This window comes from Oncorhynchus masou, chromosome 14, assembly GCF_036934945.1.
Source record: "Oncorhynchus masou masou isolate Uvic2021 chromosome 14, UVic_Omas_1.1, whole genome shotgun sequence".
NCBI classification, from domain to species: Eukaryota; Metazoa; Chordata; class Actinopteri; order Salmoniformes; family Salmonidae; genus Oncorhynchus; species Oncorhynchus masou.
In genome coordinates this window covers 1,140,097-1,161,929 of record NC_088225.1, presented here as the reverse complement: position 1 = coordinate 1,161,929, position 21,833 = coordinate 1,140,097, and the positions used below count along the sequence as shown (strand labels likewise).

Below are 21,833 nucleotides of genomic sequence, written 5' to 3'. Positions count from 1 at the left end.
AATACCTCCGTTTGTTCTTCACGTTTTGTTGAGGAATCCACCGGAAACTGCGGTCACGACAACGCCGAAAAATATTCCAAATTAGATCCAGAATATCGACAGAAACATGGCAAACTTTTTTTATAATCAATCCTCAAGGTGTTTTTCAAATATCTATTCGATAATATATCAACAGGGACAATTGGCTTCTTAGTAGGAGCGAGAGGAGCAATGGCCGCCTTTGTCTATTACGCACAAATCACTCCGAGAGCCACCAGCTGACCACTGACGCAATGTTGTCGTTCATGCTCATTTTTCAAAATAAAAGCCTGAAACTATGTATTGTAACTGTAGACACATTAGGGAAGCCATGGAAAAAGGAATCTGGTTGATATCCCTTTCAATGCTCAATAGGGAGGCAGAGGTTTCAAAATAAGAATCACTTCCTGATTGGATTTTTCTCAGGCTTTCGCCTGCAATATCAGTTCTGTTATACTCACAGATAATATTTTTACAGTTTTGGAAACTTTAGAGTGTTTTCTATCCTAAGCTGTCAATTATACAGTGGGGAAAAAAGGATTTAGTCAGCCACCAATTGTGCAAGTTCTCCCACTTAAAAAGATGAGAGAGGCCTTTAATTTTCATCATAGGTACACTTCAAATATGACTGAAAAAATGAGGAAAAAATTTCAGAAAATCACATTGTAGGACTTTTAATGAATTTATTTGCAAATTATTGTGGAAAATAAGTATTTGGTCACCTACAAACAAGCAAGATTTATGGTTCTCACAGACCTTTAAGATGCTCCTCTGTCCTCCACTCGTTAACTGTATTAATGGCACCTATTTGAACTTGTTATCAGTATAAAAGATGCCTGTCCACAACCTCAAACAGTCACACTCCAAACTCCACTATGGCCAAGACCAAAGAGCTGTCAAAGGACACCAGAAACAAAATTGTAGACCTGCACCAGGCTGGGAAGACTGAATCTGCAATAGGTAAGCAGCTTGGTTTGAAGAAATCAACTGTGGGAGCAATTAATAGGAAATTGCAGACATACAAGACCACTGATAATCTCACTCGATCTGGGGCTCCACGCAAGATCTCACCCCGCGGGGTCAAAATGATCACAAGAACAGTGAGGAAAAATCCCAGAACTACACGGGGAGACCTAATGAATGACCTGCAGAGAGCTGGGACCAAAGTAACAAAGCCTACCATCAGTAACACACTACACCGCCAGGGACTCAAATCCTGCAGTGCCAGACGTGTCCCCCTGCTAACGCCACTACATGTCCAGGCCCGTCTGAAGTTTGCTAGAGCATTTGGATGATCCAGAAGAAGATTGGGAGAATGTCAGATGGTCAGATGAAACCAAAATATAACTTTTTGGTAAAAACTCAACTCGTCGTGTTTGGAGGACAGAGAATGCTGAGTTGCATCCAAAGAACACCATACCTAATGTGAAGCATGGGGGTGGAAACATCATGCTTTGGGGCTGTTTTTCTGCAAAGGGGCCAGGACGACTGATCCGTGTAAAGGAAAGAATGAATGGGGCCATGTATTGTGAGATTTTGAGTGAAAATCTCCTTCCATCAGCAAGGGCATTGAAGATAAAACATGGCTGGGTCTTTCAGCATGACAATGATCCCAACCACACCGCCCGGGCAACGAGGAGTAGCTTCGTAAGAAGCATTTCAAGGTCCTGGAGTGGTCTAGCCAGTCTCCAGATCTCAACCACATAGAAATTCTTTGGAGGGAGTTGAAAGTCCAGCAACAGCCCCACAAACATCTAGAGGAGATCTGAATGGAGGAATGGGCCAAAATACCAGCAACAGTGTGTGAAAACCTTGAAGACTTACAGAAAACGTTTGACCTCTGTCATTGCCAACAAAGGATATACAACAAAGTATTAAGATAAACTTTTGTTATTGACCAAATACTTATTTTCCACCATAATTTGCAAATAAATTCATAAAAAATCCTACAATGTGATTTTCTGGATTTTTTTTCTCATTTTGTCTGTCATAGTTGAAGTGTACCTATGATGAAAATTACAGGCCTCTCTCATCTTTTTAAGTGGGAGAACTTGCACAATTGGAGGCTAACTAAATACTATTTTGCCCCACTGTATGCATATTCTAGCATCTTGTCCTGAGAAATAGCCCGTTTACTTTGGGAACGTTATTTTTCCAACAATGAAAATACTGCCCCCTAGTCTCAAGAAGTTAAATCAAATCAAATGTATTTATATAGCCCTTCGTACATCAGCTGGTATCTCAAAGTGCTGTACAGAAACCCAGCCTAAAACCCCAAACAGCAAGCAATACAGGTGTAGAAGCACGGTGGCTAGGAAAAACTCCCTAGAAAGGCCAAAACCTAGGAAGAAACCTAGAGACGAACCAGGCTATGTGGGGTGGCCAGTCCTCTTAACTGACTTGCCTAGTTAAATAAAGGTAAAATAAAAAATACAATTGGGGACCCCTTTTTCTTATGGATTAGGACTACAATTTCTCGAGGTCATATTATTTGATATTTAGCCACTACAAATCTGGATTGTGGATCTTTTGAGAATCTCAAAAATGGCTGGCTATATTGTGATGTGAAAATGCTGTCTCGGGCGCAGTGGTTAAGGGCGCTGTACGGCAGCCATCAGAGACTCTGGGTTTGCGCCCAGGCTCTGTCGTAACCGGCCGCGACAGGGTGGTCCGTGGGGCGACGCACAATTGGCCTAGCGTCGTCCGGGTTAGGGAGGTCTTGGCCGGTAGGGATGTCCTTGTCTCACCGCGCACCAGTGACTCCTGTGGCGGGCCGGGCGCAGTGCGCGCTAACCAAGGTTGCCAGGTGCATGGTGTTTCCTCCAACACATATTGGTGCGGCTGGCTTCCGGGTTAGATGCGCGCTGTGTTAAGAGGCAGTGCGGCTTGGGTGGGTTGTGTATCGGAGGACGCATGACTTTCAACCTTTGTCTCTCCCGAGCCCATCCCGAGCCCATGTTGTAGCGATGAGACAAGATAGTAGCTACTAAAAAACAATTGGATACCACGAAATTGGGGAGAAAAAGGGGTAAAATTAAAAAAGATATATATTTAAAAAAATGCTGTCTCACTAAACCATCCAGGGGAAGTAGCAGGCAGTGTAGAGTAGATATATGGTTATTTTAAATATGGAAGCAATGTCAAGAAGAGGTCAGTCCTAATTAGCAATTCAATCATTTATTTTTAATTATGCATTCTACTGCTGGGAGTGGAGCTGAAACCTGTGCAAATTAGTTGGTTTCTACTGAAGAGTGGTAGCCTGGATCCAGATCTGTTTGTGCTGTCTTGCCAAATCATAGGGTGACAATGACCATAGGAGTTGGCAAGACAGCACAAACAGATCTAGTACCAGGCTAGAAGAGCGGGTCTGTCTGACTCACAGAATTTTGCTCTGACTGACATCCTGTATTAGGATTCAGAGCACCGTGGACCAGGACCAACCATGCTGTTTTGCTGTAGTGGTAGCCTATTGAAGGTGGGCTGGCTGTCTGCCAAGGTATTTTTGCTCAGGCAGTTGTACAGTGGGAGGAATCCGACTGTTGACACCTAACACCCTCTCTCCTCTCAGAGGATACTAGTAGAGCTGTCTAGACACAGCATAGAGGCACAGCAGAGCACCCCTTTGGAAATATAGACAGCCTAACACACCCGCCGCAGTCCTGCTAAGACAGGGACCCGCCCTACTCATTGAGTACTCAATCTTTTATTTATTCAATAGAATGTCTTTATTGGTTGTTCTTAAGCACAACAAAAGTCATGTCCATACATGGATTACTTCGCAGCAAAAGTTTTCAATGGCTTTTGTGTGCAGGGCACAGGTTAATGGTGCTCCTTATTTATTAGACCATACAATACTGTATATATACACAGTAGGTGGACTGTCATTCAGGTTATACACACATACACATATTCTTCCTAGGCTGATGATAGCATATTTGAACTCATATAATTCGTACTGGACATTTTGTTGGCACTGGTTGCATTTCTTTTTTAAATCTTTTAAAACCATCACCTGTTTCCGCACAATGGGTGGATTCCTGAACCATGGCTCTTTCCTCTCATTCTTGCCTTGTGAATTTATTTTCCTCCTCATGAAAAGTTATTCTGGAATGAGATTCGTTCACATCAAAAGTGAGCCTGAAAAAATCTCAACAGCCTGCCGTGTCTCTAAACAAGGACTGCCAGCAAACAATACTTAAATATATCGATTGACTTGTTATACAGTATTCAGTTTGGCTAGGATACTCACAGTTCATATACAACTTTCCTGCCCTAATGGATGAAATTCTGTTCCTTGGGAAATTGGATGTTTTGAAAGGCTTTCAGTAAGAAACTATATCAAATCCTTTGTCGACTGGCATTTAACACTCAGTCCCCTCAGTATTTTCTGTTTGTGCTCTATTATCTCACATCTGTTAAGTGGGCTTCCACATTTTAATCTGGATTATGTTTGAGAACAGTTGACTAATTTGGCATGTAAGCCTATTTGCCACACATACCATTTTAGAAAATGTCCGAAGATACTTTTCTTGCATATTCCCAAAATACAGTTGGAGCGCAACATATTTTGTAAAGAAAGAATGACACAAAAAGACTGGTACGCGAATAACCCATTTTAGTCAACGCTCTTATCCAGAGCGATTTACAGGAGCAATGAGGGAGGGTTAAGTGCCTTGTTCAAGGCTACATCTAAAGGTTTTTCACCAAGTTGGCTCAGGGATTCAAAACGGCGACGTTTCTGTTACTGGGCCCAAGACTCTTATGACATTGCAGTGAAAATACAAAACAGTGGCAGGAAATTATGGACACAATAATGTTGTAAGTTTCTCAACTACCCTTTCTCGGTGTGAGGGTGGGTGAGCTACATTGTCGTATAACCATCATGATATCTTAACCTTGATTTATTATGTTGTTAGGTTAACGCATGATCAGCCATAATTAAATCCTGAGATACTGACACTGTACAATGTTGTTGTATTTACAGTTGAAGTCGGAAGTTTACATACACCTTAGCCAAATCCAGGGAAACAGGAAAGGACATTGTGAAGATGCTGGAGGCAACAGGTACAAAAGTATCTATATCCACAGTAAAACAAGTCCTATATCGACATAACGTGAAAGACCGCTCAGCAAGGAAGAAGCCACTGCTCCAAACTGCCATAAAAAAAAGCCAGACTACGGTTCACAACTGCACATGAGGACAAAGATCGTACTTTTTGGAGAAATGTCCTCTGGTCTGATGAACCAAAAATAGAACTGTTTGGCCATAATGTCCATAGTTATGTTTGGAGGAAAAAGGGGGAGGCTTGCAAGCCAAAGAACACCATCCCAACCGTGAAGCATGGTGGTGCCAGCATCATGTTGTGGGGGTGCTTTGCTGCAGGAGGGAGTGGTGCACTTCGGAAAATAGATGGCATCATGAGGCAGGAAAATGATGTGGATATATTGAAGCAACATCTCAAGACATCAGTCAGGAAGTTGTAGCTTGGTCGCAAATGGGTGTTTGAAAAATTAGTTTTAATGACTCCAACCGAAGTGTATGTAAACTTTCGACTTCAGCTGTATGTCAGTGCCATATACTGTATGGAGACACTGTATGAAAGGCTCTGTGTATGTAATTCACCTCCACATGATAGTTTCTCTAGCTACTCCTCTTAATCCTCTCACTGACCACATACGGTACAAGCCAATGTGATGTCCCAGGCCAGCTTTAAACATCTTGGCTAGGCTGCATAGATCTAAAACATCTGGACATGATGACCAAGTTGTTTTACTGCATCCCAGCAACCTGCCCGTGGCCTCACTCTGATCATAGATCAGTGTAACCAGGTTAGAGGTCGACCGATTAATCGGAATGGCCGATTAATTAGGGCCGATTTCAAGTTTTCATAACAATCGGAAATCGGTAATTTTGGATGACGATTTTTTTTAACACCTTTATTTAATCTTTATTTAACTCGGCAAGTCAGTTAATAAGAACACATTCTTATTTTCAATGACGGCCCATGAACGGTGGGTTAACTGCCCTGTTCAGGGGCAGAATGACAGATTTTTACCTTGTCAGCTCAGGGATTCAATCTTGCAACCTTACGGTTAACTAGTCCAACGCTCTAACCACCTGCCTCATGAGGAGACATTCTGTTACACGAATGCAGTAAGAAGCCAAGGTAAGTTGCAAGCTAGCGTTAAACTAAATCAATCATAATCACTAGTTATAACTACACATGGTTGATGATATTACTAGTTTATCTAGTTGTGTTCTGCGTTGCATATAATCGATGCAGTGCGTATTCTCGAAAAAGGACTGTCGTTGCTCCAACGTGTACCTAACCAAAAACATCAATGCCTTTCTTAAAATCAATACACAGAAGTATATATCTTTAAACCTGCATATTTAGCTAAAAGAAACCCAGGTTAGCAGGCAATATTAACCAGGTGAAATTGTGTCACTTCTCTTGCGTTCATTGCACGCAGAGTCAGGGTATATGCAACAGTTTGGGCCGCCTGGCTCATTGCGAAGTAATTTGCCAGAATTTCACGTAATTATGACATAACATTGAAGGTTGTGCAATGTAACAGGAATATTTAGACTGATGGATGCCACCCGTTAGATAAAATATGAAACAGTTCCGTATTTCACTGAAAGAATAAATGTTTTGTTTTCGAGATGATAGTTTCCAGATTCGACCATATTAATGACCTAAGGCTCGTATTTCTGTGTGTTATTATGTTATAATTAAGTCTATGATTTGATAGAGCAGTCTGACTGAGCGATGGTGTGCACCAGCAGGCTCATAAGCATTCATTCAAACAGCACTTTTGTGCATTTTGCCAGCAGCTCTGCTGTTTATGAATTGAAGCCTATCAACTCCCGAGATTAGGCTGGTGTAACGATGTGATGTGAGATGGCTAGCTAGTTAGCGGGGTGCGCGCTAATAGCGTTTCAAACATCACTCGCTCTGAGACTTGGAGTAGTTGTTCCCCTTGCTCTGCATGGGTAACGCTGCTTCGAGGGTGGCTATTGTCGATGTGTTCCTGGTTCGAGCCCAGGCCCAGGTAGGAGCGAGGAGAGGGACGGAAGCTATACTGTTACACTGGCACTACTCAAGTGCCTATAAGAACATCCAATAGTCAACGGTATATGAAATACAAATGGTATAGAGAGAAATAGTCCTATAATTCCTACAACCTAAAACTTATTACCTGGGAATGTTGAAGACTCATGTTAAAAGGAACCACCAGCTTTCATATGTTCTCATGTTCTGAGCAAGGAACTGAAACGTTAGCTTTCTTACATGGCACATATTGCACTTTCAATTTCTTCAACACTTTGTGTTTGCATTATTTAAACCAAATTGAACATGTTTCATTATTTATTTGAGACTAAATTGATTTATTATATTAAGTTAAAATAAGTGTTCATTCAGTATTGTTGTAATTATCATTATTACAAATACATTTTAAAAATCGGCCGATTAATCGGTATTGGCTTTTACTGTCCTCCAATAATCGGTATCGGTGTTGAAAAATCGTAATTGGTTGACCTCTAAACCAGATAGTGCATTTGTGGTTTTTCCCTTCCAGCAGCTGTTTGATTCAGATACCACTCTTTTCCTCAGAGTGCTATGAGTGCCTGAACACCACATAGATTCAACAATCTTCTTGTCAGGACCCGGTTACGAACCTGGGTCTCCGGAGTGAGAAACAGTCACTTAACCAACTGAGCCACGAATAGTCAGCAGAACCCAGAAGATGAGGCAGACACAGCAGTACTTAAGACGGTGTATTTAATAAAGTAAAAAGGAGAAGTCCTTCAATACAAAAAATGGCAAATCCAAAAGGTGGTAGGAATAGCACAAAAAAGCCTCAAGAGATACTCAAAAAAACATGAGGTCAAAAAGCACAATGGGGGCATCTAGTGACCAAAACCCGGAACAACCCTGGCCAAATCCTGACACTTCTGTGACTAATGTATGTGACACAAAAACGTTTGATACCATTAATATGTACTAGCCAGTGTTTTGTGTGGGTGTGGGTGCGGGTGAACGTGTTCTTAGATGATTGCCATGGTAACACATTTCCGCATTCAGCCTGTTGTGTTGACGTTAGGTTCTGTGGAATCGTGACTGTAAACTATGGAAATATTGGTAATTTACACGCCACTCAGTTGTGGTGAAATCTTGTGATTTTATTCGATTGTTCACCACGTCCTTGTGCAGATGAGTAGAAACAATTACTGTTACACAGGAATGAAAAGTAATGACACCTTAATGATATGAATCACTGTTGATAATTACAGATCAGAATTTACTATTGGTTTCAAATGGAAAAGGATGACACTGGTAAAAAAAAAAAAAAAGCAGGGACTTTGTGTTAACTTTGAGTTGAATGTAACAGTTATTTTTCTACTTTATCAATCAGAAATTGTGCCGTCTTTTTGTTGGTGTGTCTTATCCTATTTACTCATATCAAGTGTATGTAGTTTCCTCTCCTTTCTCCTCTGTGATAATCAAGGGGACTAGCCTCTTGTCCACTGGGATCCTGCCTCTCAAGGAGATCACAGTAGGGGGAACTGTTTGTGGACTTTGGCTTGAAACTTGGAACTGCGTTTTCCTGTTAGAACAGCCTTGATGTGTCCTGTGAGGCTGTGATTCCACCTGGAACAATGCCCTGCACCAGGGCCAACACACTCTAAATGGTGGATGAGTTTCCTCTCTGGGGACACTCAGCAGTAGTTTATAACACTTGGAAATCATCCACCTGTTACACATGAAGTGCTTTCTGGGCCTGTCAGGCATATGTGTATAGGTGGCAGGGAAGTCAGGCGCAGGAGAGTCAAACGGAGTGTAAAATGGAGTATTTTAATAATGTCCTAGTAACATGCTCCATAACACTAAACAGGAAAAAGAACATAAACAAATATGGGTACGAAGACCCGTCGCGCACATATACAACAAAAACACTACACTGACGATAAACAATCTCTGACAAAGACATGAGGGGAAACAGAGGGTTAAATACACAACAGGTAATGAATGGGATTGAAAACAGGTGTGTGGGAAGACAAGACAAAACCAATGGAAAATGAAAAATGGATCAATGATGGCTAGAAGACCGGTGACGTCGAGCACCGCCCGAACAAGGAGAGGCAACAACTTCGGCAGAAGTCGTGACAGGGTCCTTCTTGTGTGTAACCAAAGGTAGCTTTTTTTTCACCTTGTAGGCGGTAGGGTTCAAGCTGAAACTCATCCAAAGCTGTAACCCAACTTTAAGGACCCCTAAAAACCTTCACAGCTCATATAACCCTCCCTCTGGGCCCGAGTAGACAACAGAGGCCTGAGAGAGACCCTCTCTACTGACGTGCTCCAGCTGTGGATCCCCCTCTCTTTCTCTGCACTTTCTCTCTGTCTCTCCTCTCCCCTCTATGTGCAGCCTGAGGAAGTCCCTCATGATGACTTCCAGCTGGTCTATACTAGTCTATAGGAAGGAGGTGGTGGAGGTGATTTGGTTAGATTTGTCTCCTCTTAACTCAATCCTCGCCCTTGACGCCTCTACCTCAAACCCTTTGTGTTTCATTTGGGTTACGAGTGAGTCTCCTTAGATCAGAAATGTTTCCAAGGAGGTTTGACCTTGCTCATAGGAGAAGGATAGACTGGGATTGTAACACGTCAATCTTCCATCCTATCTGCCCTCTCAGTAAACTCCCCCAAACAGCTTTACAAGGCTGTCCAGATTGAGAAAGCCCTTATGGAAAAAAACATGATTTCACATGTGGAAAATCACCAGATTTCACGTGTGAAATTTCCACATGTTTTGCACATGCAACAATTTATTTCATAATGTTATTATTATTGTAAATAATGCAAAAACCGTGTGGCTTTGGAAAACTTCACTTGTGATGCTATTTCATGTGAAGTTTCACATGTGGATTTTCACGTGATCACAAATTTTGGATTCATGGATAAAAATGTTAACATGATGCCCTACACACAAAAAGTTGTTAGGAAGTCCCAGGGAACGTCATAAAATAGCTGTAGTGTTTCTCACTTACATATGACACATTTTAACAATGTCTATGTTTATTTACACAGTAATTATTATTCAACGTCCTCACTTGGGGTTTACACTCACAACCTCTTGGCTCACAGGATTCTGAACATCCTGCTACACCACCATGTCTGTGTCAATGACTGATTTCACCTATATTCCTACACTTTGGACTTCAAAGGAAATCTCAGCTTTGTATAATACTCTCAAAAAAGTTATTATATTTATCATAGTGATTCAGTAGTACTGCAACATTAAAACAGAATAATATGCCCCACCAACATTGCCTAGTTAAATAAAGGTGAATTATAATCAGTTAATCTGACTATTCTCTCATCAGTTGATTTTATTTACAAACATTGCTTGTAATTATGATATGAGGTTTTGGCTTGGAAAGTTTTTTTGCCTGATTTGAGACAGTGGATGTGTTGTGCACTGAAGTCTACAAGCGAAGGGCAAAGGTGAGAGAAGGAGAGTGCGTAGATGCGAGAAGCAGTTATACAGCGAACAAAAATGATCATGCTGTTTGTATGTGGCTGCTATGAAAGTGAACTGTGTTTGCGTGTGATCAAATGTGTATTCATTCCGCCGATTCTATTGAAAAACGTTTCTTAGATGGAAGCAAACGGAAGGAAACTGGGATATACATACTGGAATTTGTCCAGTAGAAATTGTTGTTTGCAACTGTTGGACTAATGATTACACCCTAGATCAGCTAGATGCAGGCAAGAGTGTGCAAGGCGGTATTGAATGTGTCACTGTCTGTCACCTTGATAACTCAAATGATTTATCTCAACAATATGTTGTACACTTTCATTCATAGGCTAAGTTAGGTTGTAGCATCTCATGATGGTTTTAGGGAAATTTGAGTATCATGTAGTAGCTTAAACCTATCGATGTCACATTGAGCTTGGTGAATGGAATATGAATGACAGTCATATTCTGTAATAGAAATAAGGCCATGCTCATTTTAAACGTCACCTACCGCCACTATCACTCATTCACACCCCCTAAACCTCATCATTAGTAACCCACACGTATGCTTGAATATGTTTGTGCATCATGTCTGGGGAGGCTAAAGAAAGAATGTGTGTGAACATTGAACAACAGCTGATTTCTATTCAAATAGCCTACAGTACCTCAATTGGCAAAATCACCCATTTAAATTGAGCTGTGTAGTGTGAGAGAGGTGTGTAGTGACTGGATGAGATTTGGCATGTAGCCAGAATGAGATGGCTCGGATCAGATCGTTGTGGGTGATGTGTGTGTTAAGCAATGGAATGGAAATGAGCCTACTGTACATACAGGAAGAGCTGGCTGTGAGCAAACATGTAAATGGGACGTTATTGGAATGGAGGAATACTTATCTTCCTATTCCAAGGCCACCCTGCTGCTCAGCTTCCCTCAGCCTTTCCTGAATGCCCATCTGCAGAGGGAGAAATGGAAGGAGGGAGAGAGAGAGTGATAGAGAGAGGGAGCTGGGAAAAATAGAGAGTTACCAGAGAGGGAGGGATTGATGGAGGGAGAGAGAGAGGTACCAGAGAGGAAGGGCAGGGGGAGAGAGTGAGGGGGGGTGGGCTATTCTCATTGACGAAAGTTGAAGGAGAGGCACCACAACGAGATTTTAATTGGCATAATAGGCACATACACTTTTCAATTTATACATCACGTCTTTGCCTTACCTTTCGTTGTAGCTGGCAGCATGACATTCTTGCTTCTGCTGATCCAATTTACTGTAAACATCACAGTAGCCACTAGCCAGTAACGAAGTGTAAGAGAGTTAAGAATGTGCCATAAACTCACTCCAGAGCAAGCTTGAAATGTCACAGGTGGAGCCATCAAACTGTTGGTACGTTGTCAAGGAGGGCGGTCACGTGTGTTGAGAAGCATAGGATCACTGGTTCAAGCCCAGTATGGGGCAATTGGACAGTGGAGGAAGCTAAGCAAACTGATGCCCACAAGCAACTTTTCATCTAAAACATAACGCTATTAAACTCTTGAATAATGCAACCAAACCATATTACACTCTTGAATATTGCAACAATTAACTTCTTATGGTATAGGGGACGGTTGTGTCCCACTTGGAAAAAAAACAGGGAAAATGCAGCGTGGCAAATTCAAAAAATAAAAAAATATATATAAAAATCTAACTTTCATTAAATCACACATGTAAGATACTCAATTAAAGCTACACTCGTTGTGAATCCAGCCAACATGTCAGATTTTTAAAAGGCTTTTCGTCGAAAGCATAAGAAGCTATTATCTGATGATAGCACAATGTCAACAAAGAGAGTAGCATATGTCAACCCTGCAGGCGCAACACAAAACGCTGAAATAAAATATAAAACAGGCATGACCTTTGACGAGCTTCTGTTGGCAATCCAATATGTCCCATAAACATCACAATTGGTCCTTTTGTTTGATTAATTCCGTCCATATATATCCAAATGTCCATTTATTTGACGCGTTTGATCCAGAAAAAAACAGCTTCCAAAAAACTCAACGTCACTACAAAATATTTCAAAAGTTGCCTATAAACTTTGCCAAAATATTTCAAACTACTTTTGTAATACAACTTTTGGTATTTTTAAACGTTAATACTCGATCAAATTGTAGACGGCGCAATCTGTTTTCAACACAGGAAGTAAACAAACCATGCTCCTTTTTATGCCTTGCGCAACTCTCAATAGTGTAACGTTGTTCCTGGATGACAACTCAGGGAACAGTCAGAGATCAGTCAAAAATCTGAACAGTTAGTCCTCTGGGTTTTGCCTGCTACATAAGTTCTGTTATACAGACATGATTCAAACAGTTTTAGAAACTTCAGAGTGTTTTCTATCCACATCTACTAATAATATGCATATCTTATATTCCTGGCATGAGTAGCAGGAAGTTGAAATTGGGCACGCTATTTATCCAAAAGTGAAAATGCTTCTTGTTCGTACACACATTAAATTAGCGTGCACAGCTGGCTTGCTACTGCTAGCTAGTAACGTTTGGGTATCAAACATGAATGTCAACGCCTCTCGTAGGAATATAAAGGTACAGTAACTTTATCATATAGTGTCGTTCATAGTATAATAGCTACAGAGCTTGCTAGGTAGAAAACTAAACAAAATTATTTCTGCATTCTCCTCCACTACATCATAATAGCTGCATTACCTAGTTAGCTGAATGTTGACATTATCTAACATTAGCTGAACCATAGCTAGATAGCTCTTAGGCCTACTACTTCAGCGTGTTACATGAAAGGTTCACCCATTTTGAGTGTTATATTGTTTTTGTGCATCTCTGAGTGATGTTCTATTGATTCCCTAAGTCATTTCCTGTTTTCACGTGTATCTGATTTTTTAGGCGTTCAAAGCTGGCAGAAATTACACCGGTATAATGTAGCACTGTGATAAAGTCGCTGTCACTACACTGGAAGTTAGTGTTGGGTTTGAGCTAGCGCCCAAAAGACTCCCATTCCCTACTCGAAGGAGAGCGCTCCTTGTCCCAGAATAGTCCAGAATGCAAGTCGCAGCCCTTTGGCGTAGAGTGGGCAACGTTTCCGATCTCTTCAATAGTTTATGTGCCGTAGCGAATGTTGGACTCCACTCTGTGAAGCACATTGACCTGCAGGTTGAACATGTAAAGATTGTTGACTCTTAATTTGATAGCTGTAACAATCGCCTAAACAAACTGCACCAACTAGCTACTTTACATGCTGATATTGTTTTTGGTATTGTGTGTAGCTAATTTTACCAGCTAGCTAGACAACCTTATTATAATGCCGAAATTATATTATTTTTTTGTCACAAAAAAAGATTGTTCTCACATTAGTGTTATTTTACACTGTAAATTAAAGGAATTGGCTGGTTTTGGGTGGATGTTTCCTTTAAGTTACCTTACAAACCAGGCTTAATTTTTTATAAATATCAAGGAAGTCATTATATGACGCAAAAAGCTAATTGCGACTGAAAACATTGATCATTCCCAGGGGAGTTGATGAGCTTCATGCTTGCATAGCTAGCTAGATAATATATTGCCTGGATGGTAGCTCAGTGCAGCCGAAGGGACGAAAACACATTGAGATTCTTATACAGTGAGAATTTCAGAATGTAACAGCCAGCTACTGCAATCTCGTGTGAAATTGCAATAAAACAAGTCTCAAATATAATGCACATCTCTATACATTTCAGTTGTTTCATAAACATTGTTGTGCTATTGCTATTTTTACTGCACCAGTGTTGGGTTCAACGAGACAATTCTGTTTACATTGCCCTGCTTGGAGAGGGGCGAGTGTTGTGCACAACTTCAGGAGGTTACGTTCGAGACGTGACAAGTTTGCAAGTTTACATTACGGTAATAAGTCCATTCTCAGGATTTTGTTTGATACCTCCCGAGAATCTCCTTCAACTTTCATCAATGTAAAAAGGACCAAAGTGATACCTATACCTAAGTGTACCTGTAAGCCAGTTCAATGTCAGGTTTCATATTTCATTTAATTTGCATCTCATTGTATTTCCTGCCATGATTTCAGCCTTTTTGTTCTTGGCTTTGTATCGCCAAATATCAATGAGGAACTCTCAAGAACCCCAGCTTGCTGCACTGGCACAATAAGTAATATGCTGCCTCGCACTGTATGGTGGACCACCAACAACCTACTGAAGTCACAGAGGAAACGTTTTTGTAATGTGGGCACGTAGAATAGGATTTGAGTACCCCTATTGAGTACCAGTTCATGCAGTGTGATTTCCCTTATAGCTTCATGTGGGTTGTTGTGTTTGTTGATTCATGTTATATGTTAATTATGGAGATGATATCATCTTCTCGGTATGGCACCATGGAATCACTGGGCCTTGTCCTCCATGCTAGATGGAGCTGCCAAGCGAACCATTTTCCCAACATTCTTTTCTGGGGACACCTCATAATATCCATAGCAACATGCATCAATTGAGCCATTGACCCATTTAGAATCAAAGTAGTTTTCTCTGGAGTATGTGAAAATGTGAACATGGTTTTCTAAAGGACTCTCTCTGGAGCATGTGAAAATGTGAACTGGGTTTTCTGAAGGACTCTCTCTGGAGCATGTGAAAATGTGAACTGGGTTTTCTGAAGGACTCTCTCTGGAGCATGTGAAAATGTGAACTGGGTTTTCTGAAGGACTCTCTCTGGAGCATGTGAAAATGTGAACTGGGTTTTCTGAAGGACTCTCTGGAGCATGTGAAAATGTGAACTGGGTTTTCTGAAGGACTCTCTCTGGAGCATGTGAAAATGTGAACTGGGTTTTCTGAAGGACTCTCTCTGGAGCATGTGAAAATGTGAACATGGTTTTCTAAAGGACTCTCTCTGGAACATGTGAAAATGTGAACTGGGTTTTCTGAAGGACTCTCTCTGGAGCATGTGAAAATGTGAACTGGGTTTTCTGAAGGACTCTCTCTGGAGCATGTGAAAATGTGAACTGGGTTTTCTGAAGGACTCTCTGGAGCATGTGAAAATGTGAACTGGGTTTTCTGAAGGACTCTCTCTGGAGCATGTGAAAATGTGAACTGGGTTTTCTGAAGGACTCTCTCTGGAGCATGTGAAAATGTGAACTGGGTTTTCTGAAGGACTCTCTCTGGAGCATGTGAAAATGTGAACTGGGTTTTCTGAAGGACTCTCTGCAGCATGTGAAAATGTGAACTGGGCCATTCAATGGTCTTTTGAATGGGCTAGCGTACACACGCACACACACACACACACACATACACACACGATTCTGAGAAGCACATAGTGTTAGTGTCTGTATCACGGTATGTTGAGAGTCTATCACAGCCAATAAAAGCAACTGTTAATTGCAACATTTCTGTCAATAGACCTTGGACTGTGTGTGTGTGATCTTATGATCATGAGAGAGGATGTTTTTCATGGAATATATTCTTGAACTCAATAACTAGAATTGTTCTGTACAGTTTTGAGGAGTATGCCTGTATGATCCAGGTCATCACCACGGGTACTAGAAAGCACATGGTCATTGCAGTGGAATCAGCCAGCCATTCTGTCCCTCCAGACAAATTGGCTGGGGTTTGGAGGATCAATCGATTCTGATGGCAGAAGTCCCAGCATGTCCTAATAGGGTCGGGCACTAGACCACTAAACTCTATTAAATGCTTTTTGATCTCATGGTTAACAACGATGAGTCATCATGACTTGTCAGCTGAGAACTAGAACACCTGAACAGAGACAAGCTTGCCTTGTCATTTGCTTTATTTAGGGCAAGATGACACTTGAATTTGTTATTTAAGAACAACACATTTCCTATCGTTAGCTACAAGGGAACTTAGAAACTACAACCCAACTATTATGTGAAAAAGCAGAACAATCTGTGTGCTCTCAGATTGAAATAAGAGTTCACTGTGGAATTTGTATGATGGCTTACAAGTTTAGCCTCCAACTTTTAATCAAAACCAAACAATACTTTTGTGCATTCATTGCAAATGATCCTGTAGGTTTCTGATTTAGTTTGAATAATTTAATAATTCTCGTTCTTGTCTCTCCACAGAGGTGCTCATCAGAGTCCAGGTGTTCGACAACAGTGACCTTTCACCTCTGGCAGAGGCTGCAGTGGATGTTTATGGGAACCAGTCTACCTTGGCATCCAGCAAGGCTGGCAAAGATGGCGTCGTCATGGTCTCCTTCCTGTACCACCCTGGCACCTGGGTCATTGTCATGGCAACAAAACAGGGCTTTGTCACTAACTCCGCCCCCTGGCATGCCAGCCGCATCCCCTGTGAGTATTGTGTTTCATCCCTAACTATCACCTTTTCACCTCAGGAATGGAAAGAATGTAGTGTTGTTGTGGTTTACCACCATTCCATCAGTCTTATTCGTACTACTTTGTGAGGTCACGTTATGAGAACTTACTCCTCACAAAGTTATATTTTAAATACTGATGGCTAAGCTACGCAAGTAATGGATGAATTACAATACTAATTACCAGAATCCTTTGGGACATTTGATGGAATCAGAGGCCAGGATGTCATCATAAAGGAATGTCCAACAAGCCGTCTCTAAAGGATCTGTCCTCTGTGGGGTGTGGACAGTCCTATCCAGTTGTCAAATTCCTCACCCCATTTCCCCTCCATTGCCTCCTCCTCTCTGGGGCCACTGCCAGGGTGTTACCCCTGCGTTGGCACACCCCAGATGACTCCCGCCGTCTGCAGTATATCTGTCTCCACCAGCCCACCCCATCTAACCCAGTTGTTGCTGTAGTTAAATCCCACCCTCTGAGCTGCAAATTCATCCGTAAGGGAAAGGGCTGTCCTGTCGGCACTAGCGGCTGGAAGCCACTTAGCTGTTAGTGCTGGTCTACTTTTAGCATTAGGGCCAAAAATGAGTCCGGGCCTGTATGAATTGTATGTTGTCCTCCACCATCCACCTTTAAGACTTAAGTAACCCCACGGCTGCATCATGGATCCTGGTCAAAAGTAGTACACTATTTAATTTTTACCTTTATTTTACTAGGCAAGTCAGTTAAGAACAAATTCTTATTTTCAACAATGGCCGAGGAACAGTGGGTTAACTGCCTGTTCAGGGGCAGAATGATTTGTACCTTGTCAGCTCGGGGATTTGAACTTGCAACCTTTCAATTACTAGTCCAACGCTCTAACCACTAGGCTACCCACTATGTAGGGAATAGCGTGCCATTTGGGATGCAGACCATGTCTGTGGTGTTTATTTTTACATCTCGTCTCTTACATGGCACTGGTTCGTGAGGGTAGAATTGCCTGGATGCCAATGCCATGATGCCATGGATAGGTCTGTGACAATTTTTTAATAACCGTGTAATCAACAATGCATAGCTGGGGCCCTGAAGACCGTCATGAAAAGAAAATAACCGTCATAACTGTTTTAATATAATAAAAATAAAAATAATTTAAAAATCAATTTCATATTCAAGTCGACAAACTTTACCCAAAAGCAGCAAAGTAAAAGTAATACTGGTTTACATCTAACAGCCTATCTAAGGACAAACAAGAGGAAGACAAACTAGCCAGTTTTATAATTTTGTGTGGTGGAACAAACAGCGATGTAACGGTTTTCTTGAGTCGAAGGAGAGGCGGACCAAAATGCAGCGTGGTTTCACCTGCCTCTGATTGAGATCCATATCAGGCCAGACATAGAAATAGACAAACAAGACATCCAACATAGAATGCCCATTCAGATCACACCCTGACCAAACAAAACATAGAAACATACAAAGCAAACTATGGTCAGGGTGTGACAGTAGTACCCCCCCCAGGGTGCGGACTCCGGCCGCAAAACCTGAACCTATTGGGGAGGGTCTGGGTGGGCATCTTTCCGCGGTGGCGGCTCTGGTGCTGGACGTGGCCCCCACTTCACCATAGTCTTAGTCCGCCATCTTGTCCGCTTCCGTGGCCTCCTAACCACGGCAACCCTACTAAATGACCCCACTGGACTGAGGGGCAGTTCGGGACAGAGGGGCAGTTCGGGACAGGGGCGGCAGCTCGGGACAGAGGGGCGGCAGCTCGGGACAGAGGGGCGGCAGCTCGGGACAGAGGGGCGGCAGCTCGGGACAGAGGGGCGGAAGCTCTGGACAGAGGGGCGGAAGCTCTGGACAGAGGGGCAGGGGCTCTGGCGCCTCTGGGCTGAGGGTCTCTGGCGCCTCTGGGCTGAGGGGCTCTGGCGCCTCTGGGCTGAGGGGCTCTGGCGCCTCTGGGCTGAGGGGCTCTGGCGGCCCCTGGCTGACTGGCGGCACTGGCGGCCCCTGGCTTACTGGCGGCACTGGCGGCCCCTGGCTGACTGGCGGCCCCTGTCTGACTGGCGGCACTGGCGGCCCCTGACAGACTGGCGGCCCCTTGCAGACTGGCGGCACTGGCGGCCCCTTGCAGACTGGGGGCACTGGCGGCTCCTTGCAGACTGGCGGCCCCTGGCTGACTGGCGGCACTGGCGGCCCCTTGCAGACTGGCGGTCCCTTGCAGACTGGCGGCACTGGCGGCCCCTTGCAGACTGGCGGTCCCTTGCAGACTGGCGGCACTGGCGGCTCCTTGCAGACTGGCGGCATTGGCGGCTCCTTGCAGACTGGCGGCACCGGCGGCTCCTTGCAGACTGGCGGCACTGGCGGCCCCTGGCTGACTGGCGGCCCTGGCTGACTGGCGGCACTGGCGGCCCCTTGCAGACTGGCGGCACTGGCGGCCCCTTGCAGACTGGCGGCACTGGCGGCTCCTTGCAGACTGGCGGCATTGGCGGCTCCTTGCAGACTGGCGGCACAGGCGGCTCCTTGCAGACTGGCGGCGCCGGGCAGACTGGCGACACTGGCGGCGCTGGGCAGACGGGTGGCTCAGGCGACACTGGACAGACTGGCGACTGATGGCGCTGGGCAGACGGGAAGCTCCGGCAACGCTGGAGAGGAAGGCTCTGGCAGCGCTGGACTGAGTAGCTCTGGCGCCTCTGGAATGAGGGGCTCTATCGCCTCTGGACTGAGGGGCGGGAGCTCTGGCAGCGCCGAACAGGCGGGAGACTCCGGCAGCGCTGGAGCGGGGAAAGGCTCCGGCAGCGCTGGACAGGCGGGAGACTCCGGCAGCGCTGGACAGGCGGGAGACTCCGGCAGCGCTGGAGAGGAGGAAGGCTCCGGCAGCATTGGACAGGCGGGAGCACCTGTAGGGATGAGACGGAGAGACAGCCTGGTGCGGGGGCTGCCACCGGAGGGCTGGTGCGTGGAGGTGGTACCGGATAGGTGGTACCGGATAGCACTGGAGCTCTTGAGCACAGAGCCTGCCCAACCATACCTGGTTGAATGCTCCCGGTCGCCCTGCCAGTGCGGCGAGGTGGAATAGCCCGCACTGGGCTATGCAGGTGAACCGGGGACACCATGCGCAAGGCTGGTGCCATGTAAGCCGGCCCAAGGAGACGCACTGGAGACCAAATGCGTAGAGCCGGCTTCATGGCACTTGGCTCGATGCCCACTCTAGCCCGGCCGATACGCGGAGCTGGTATGTACCGCACCGGGCTATGCACCCGCACTGGGGACACCGTGCGCTTCACAGCATAACACAGTGCCTGCCCGGTCTCTCTCGCCCCCCGGTAAGCACAGGAAGTTGGCGCAGGTCTCCTACCTGGCTTCGCCACACTTCCTGTGTGCCACCCCCGAATACATTTTTGGGGCTGACTCTCGGGCTTCCATCCACGCTGCCGTGCTGCCTCCTCATACCAGCGCCTCTCCGCTTTAGCCGCCTCCAGCTCTTCTTTGGGGCGGCGATATTCTCCAGGCTGTGCCCAGGGTCCTTTTCCGTCCAATTCCTCCTCCCATGTCCATTCCTCCTCGCGCTGCTCCTGCTGCCGCTTCCCCTGCTGCACCTTGGGGCGGCGACACTCCCCTGGTTTTGCCCAGGGTCCTCTCCTGTCAAGGATTTCTTCCCAACTCCAGAAGTCTTTATCGCGCTGCTCCTGCTGCTGCCCGTTACCACACCGCTTGGTCCTGTTGTGGTGGGTGATTCTGTAACGGTTTTCTTGAGTCGAAGGAGAGGCGGACCAAAATGCAGCGTGGTTTCTATTCATGGTTCTTTAATAAAGAAAAAGTATACATGAATAGACTAACAAAAACAAGAACCGTGAAAAACCAAAACAGCCCTATCTGGTGCAAACACAGAGACAGGAACAATCACCCACAAAACCCAACACCAAACAGGCTACCTAAATATGGTTCCCAATCAGAGACAATGACTAACACCTGCCTCTGATTGAGAACCATATCAGGCCAGACATAGAAATAGACAAACAAGACATCCAACATAGAATGCCCACTCAGATCAAACCCTGACCAAAAAAAAACATCGAAACATACAAAGCAAACTATGGTCAGGCTGTGACAAGCGAACTAAAGACGGAATGTCCGGGCAATCAAAAAGATGACACGTTGGGCGCTATCCAGATTATCATTCCGTCATACGTTTCTGTACCATACCGCTTAGATTTGTTATAGTTATACATAACTTAAGCGGTGGTGTAAACCATACTTAAACCATGCGTAAACCATGTTTTTCTAAATATCCCGGTATACGGTATAAACTGTATATCGCTCAAGCCTACTGGGCAGTATCCAGATTTTCATACTCTTATACCGTTTCTGTACCATACCAGGGTATATGGTATTACTGAATGTGCAAACAAGGAGTGCTATAAAAACATATACTGTATATATATATATACATTTATTGGATATTTCAAACATTTTTAACAAATCAAAAACTGAAAAATTGGGCGTGCAAAATTATTCAGCCCCTTTACTTTCAGTGCAGCAAACTCTCTCCAGAAGTTTAGTGAGGATCTCTGAATGATCCAATGTTGACCTAAATGACTAATGATGATAAATACAATCCACCTGTGTGTAATCAAGTCTCCGTATAAATGCACCTGCACTGTGATAGTCTCAGAGGTCCGTTAAAAGCGCAGAGAGCATCATGAAGAACAAGGAACACACCAGGCAGGTCCGAGATACTGTTGTGAAGAAGTTTAAAGCCGGATTTGGATACAAAAAGATTTCCCAAGCTTTAAACATCCCAAGGAGCACTGTGCAAGCGATAATATTGAAATGGAAGGAGTATCAGACCACTGCAAATCTACCAAGACCTGGCCGTCCCTCTAAACTTTCAGCTCATACAAGGAGAAGACTGATCAGAGATGCAGCCAAGAGGCCCATGATCACTCTGGATGAACTGCAGAGATCTACAGCTGAGGTGGGAGACTCTGTCCATAGGACAACAATCAGTCGTATATTGCACAAATCT

The 21,833-nt window shown here is 44.0% G+C and overlaps 1 protein-coding gene across 1 annotated transcript in view; it reads left to right on the top strand.

Annotated features, from left to right (window-relative positions):
- Nucleotides 1–21,833, top strand: part of LOC135553937 (protein FAM171A2-like) — an 85,927-nt gene that overhangs the window by 6,437 nt on the left and 57,657 nt on the right. Inside the window, exon 2 of the mRNA XM_064985885.1 lies at nt 16,589–16,816. Coding sequence (XP_064841957.1) covers nt 16,589–16,816 — 228 coding nt within the window. The remainder of the gene's footprint in view (nt 1–16,588; nt 16,817–21,833) is intronic.